Raw genomic sequence first — 3,989 nt, 5'->3', positions numbered from 1 at the left:
CTGGCTTTTCCCAAACCTTCCCAAGAGCTGGGAAATTGGTAGATTCAGGCGGGGTGTGGGAGCCTTGACGGGCAACTCGCCCAGACGCCTCTAGGGGGCGCGGAAGTGCCGCATGAAGTAATGCGCATGCTCCACCGGCTCCTGCAGCCCTCTCTCCCCTTCCCGTTTCTGCCGGAAGCGCTCCCTGAGAGAGGCGGAAACTCGAGCAGGATCGGTTGCGTAAATACTTTCGAAAGGACCTATCAGCGCTTGAGGCGCCATGTTTGATCTGTGAGCGGGCTTGGGCGGGTGCTGTGCTCGGGGGTTGAGCCACGCACGCCATGGAGTCTATGAATCTGCAGGATCGCCCGCTGGATCAGCATCTCAAGGAAAGCAGTAGACGCTTCCAGACGTACATGCAGCGGCTGATAGCGAAGGTGGGCTGGGACGACCGTGGCGGGAAGGGCGCGGCGGGCGGGAATCCAACACCCTCACGTCTGACCAGCTCTCCTTCCCCGCAGTACAACCAACCCTTTGAGGATGACCCGTTGGTGCAGATGGCCACGCTGACTTACGAGACGCCCCAGGGTACGGAACCCTCTCTTTCTGTTGGCAGCGTGCTAGAACAGTGGGGTCTAGAATTTGCAATGCAGACCTAGAATCCATGAACTGCTGATGTCCAGTTCATTTCTCTGAAAGAAATGCCTGGAGACACAGGTGCAGCCTGGTTTTTAAAATGCCTGCCGTGGAAGTCCGAGCTAATTGATTAGCGGCACAGTGTCTCTGTAAAATAAGGATGTTGACAACCATGGGTACCCCATATGGGTGTGTTCACTGGAGTGCCTGTCAAGCCATTTGGAACTGCACCCAGGACTGCTCCGTTTTCATAGGCTATGCCATAGTCCTATTATCTGCCTCCTCTGAAGCCATTTTATTTAATGTTGTGAACTGCCTTAAACCTAATGTGTTCTCTAACTGGGGTATGTTTGTATTGGATGACGTTATTTCCTTCCCTAAGACCCATCCCAGATGTTTGTCTTCATTTATTGATAAAATCTGATTTGGGATCACAGTCTGCCAAGGGTCCAGAGGACCAGCTCTTTGACAAGTGCAGTCTGCCCTTTGTCTTTTTGACTGTTCAAGGCACGATGTGTTGGGTAAGCATTTTCCGTAGGCAGAAACTGAAGTAATACTGCAATGGGTTGCTTTTCTCTGGATGGGATCAGGACACAGTAGTGTAGGAATCCTTAAGTGTGCTGTCTGTCTCTCAGCTTTTCTGTGTTCTTGCGGCTGTTGGGGGTGGTTGGTGGAATATTTTGGACAGCCCATCTATCTTAAAATGATATATTTTGTCAGCGATACATAACTGATGTCAGTTATATGAGAAGAGTGAGGTGTCTAAAGCGTTTGAGACCATACAGATGGGCAGTAGAACGAAGTCCCGACTTAAGGCGGAGACTGGAGCAGAGAGCTGACTGCAGAGAACAATAAAGGAATCTGTTCGCGTGTATTGACAGTTCACCTGTGTCTGCACTTAGGAGTTTTTGTAGAGTTCGGTTTCAAACATGCAACATAAGCACTTAAAAAAAAAAAAAGGAAATGCAATTAAATGTAGATTCCCACAGAGAGGCCCACTCGGCCAGAGTAGCCAAGCCTTGATTTGACTCTGGGCCCATAGAGTCAAGCATCACTGTCTTCTGGAAAGGCTGTGACCTACAGTGGTCAGTGCAGTCAGACCTCCCAGAATTCACATGCTGGTTCCACTGCATGAAGGGAGAGCCCATGGCTAGTCCTCTGAACTTTTCCTCTTTGCATCTCTGTCCGTACAGTGAACATGGTAAGTCTCTGTCCTGTGGGCTTTGAGGAGGGTATAGGAGTCACATGCAGACGGGTTCTGACTACTACATGGTATGTCCTTGCAAAATTCTGGAGCATAGAGGATGCTGTGTAATTTTTTTTTCTCCCTGCTTCTCTTAGAATACAACCATCTCAAATCTCCAAACCCACCATTTTTCCGAGTAGCATGTGTTTTCCTGGGAGATTTAGGGCTGAGTACATCGCACAGGTTCTGCTAGCTGGGGAGTGACAGGGCTGGTGCACTCAAGCTCCAGAATTCTCTGTACACGGGCTTCTCAGTACTGCGCTTCTAGATTGCCCAAGAAAGCACTGACTCCCAGGATGAGGTCAAATGTATGATACGCATATCTGTCCCCCATCTTAGTTAGGGTTTTACTGCTGTGAACAGACACCAAGACCAAGGCAAGTCTTATAAAAAAAACAAAACAAAACATTTAATTGGGGCTGGCTTACAGGTTCAGAGGTTCAGCCCGTTATCATCAAGGCAGGAGCATGGCAGCATCCAGGCAGACATGGTGTAGGAGGAGCTGAGAGTTCTACTTCTTCAACTAAAGGCTGCTAGCAGAACACTGACTTCCAGGCAGCTAGGATGAAGTTGGTAAAGCCCACAATGACACACCTACTTTAACGGGGCCACACCTCCTACTCCTGCCACTCCCTGGACTGAACATAGACAGACTGTCTCACACACACCCAACCCCAAACATACAGCTTAAGAATGGTATGTATTTGGAACATGAGCTGTCCGTAGCCCTTTGGGTTCCTACTGGAATTGGGTGAACTGCCGCCTTCTGGGTAGGAGAGATGGCTGTCAATGACGTTTGTCCAATCTTGGTTTTTTTAAAAAAAACTTTCTCCTTCACCAAGCTGAACAAGGGCTCTGTCAACACCTGAATTGCTTTTAAGGCGGGCCTTTTGTGTCGTTCCGTTCGGTTTCCCGTCAAAGCATTTTAAGCAGAAACACGAGCATTTCAGATTGCTTCAGTTTGTCACCTTTGTTTCTTAAGGATTGAGAGTCTGGGGAGGAAAGCTGATAAAGGAAGAAGACGAACACACTCAGGTATTTACGGTCACGCTTGCTGCCTTGGTGCTTTGCTATAGTGTGCTGTTGATGTGACTAAATCCCAACGCAAGTGAGCCCTGAGGAGGCCACCTCAGGGCAACCGATCTCCTCCTCTGCCTTTGCCCCTCCTGGTGTTTCTTCATCTCCTGGCTCCTGTGTGCTATTTCTCTATCATGGTCTACAGGACCCTAACAGCAAGCTTGTGTGCAGATGCTGGATCAGCTCCGGGGCTTGCAGGGAGTGCCCTAGAGGCAGCTGGGAGCTCTTTTTGTTGGATCCTTACCAAAAGCCCAAATCTCATTTCCTTTGAGGAAAAAAACAATGCCTCTTTTCTTCCTCTGTAACCAGGGAGGAGGAGGAGGAAGAAGAGGAGGAGGAGATGATGATGATGATGGTGATAGAACACAGAATCGAATGGCCTCCTGCCTTTCTGTGCCTCTAGAATGAGGGTCTCCTGGTGCCAGGGCTTTACAGCTAGTAAATTTAGCTTATACTGTTTCCCTGGGTGGCATTAACACAATTTGCCTTCCTGCTGTCAGACTATGTGTGGCCTTTTTTGCCTGGTGATTAGTGAAAGGCTGTCTGGTCTAATGGAGTCTCAGGTTCCTGGGGAAGCCCGTTGCCCAGAATGGAACTTCAAGATTAAGTCACACAGCATTAATAGCAGTTCTGGAACGAAGCTTCCTTGGTTAATTATTACAGCAGAACACTTGGCTTAGCCTGACCTCTGTGCAGTGTCGTTGCTTGCACCATCTCAGCTTCTAACTGGAATTCTACCTCATGCCCCTTTCCGGGGGAGCTCTCGCCTTCATCGGTGTCTTAGTCAGGGTTTCCATTCCTGCACAAAACAAGTTGGGGAGGAAAGGGTTCATTCAGCTCACACTTCCACATTGCTGTTCATCACCAAAGGAAGTCAGGACTGGAACTCAAGCAGGTCAGGAAGCAGGAGCTGATGCAGAGGCCATGGAGGGATGTTGCTTACTGGCTTGCTTCCCCTGGCTTGCTCAGCTTGCTTTCTTATAGAACCCAAGACCACCAGCCCAGGGACGGCACCACCCACAATGGGCTGGGTCCTCCCCCCTTGATCACT

General features: G+C 49.4%; 1 protein-coding gene across 1 annotated transcript in view; it reads left to right on the top strand.

Moving 5' to 3' along the window:
* Positions 1-259: 259 nt before the first annotated feature.
* Positions 260-3,989, top strand: part of Hjurp (Holliday junction recognition protein) — a 13,371-nt gene continuing 9,641 nt past the window's right edge. The window contains exons 1-3 of the mRNA XM_032901587.1: positions 260-416; positions 501-567; positions 2,844-2,896. Coding sequence (XP_032757478.1) covers positions 321-416; positions 501-567; positions 2,844-2,896 — 216 coding nt within the window. The 5' untranslated portion in view covers positions 260-320. The remainder of the gene's footprint in view (positions 417-500; positions 568-2,843; positions 2,897-3,989) is intronic.

Source organism: Rattus rattus, chromosome 4 (assembly GCF_011064425.1).
Source record: "Rattus rattus isolate New Zealand chromosome 4, Rrattus_CSIRO_v1, whole genome shotgun sequence".
Classification (NCBI taxonomy): Eukaryota; Metazoa; Chordata; class Mammalia; order Rodentia; family Muridae; genus Rattus; species Rattus rattus.
Note: the sequence above shows the minus strand (reverse complement) of the source record. Positions and strands in the feature narration are given on the sequence as shown.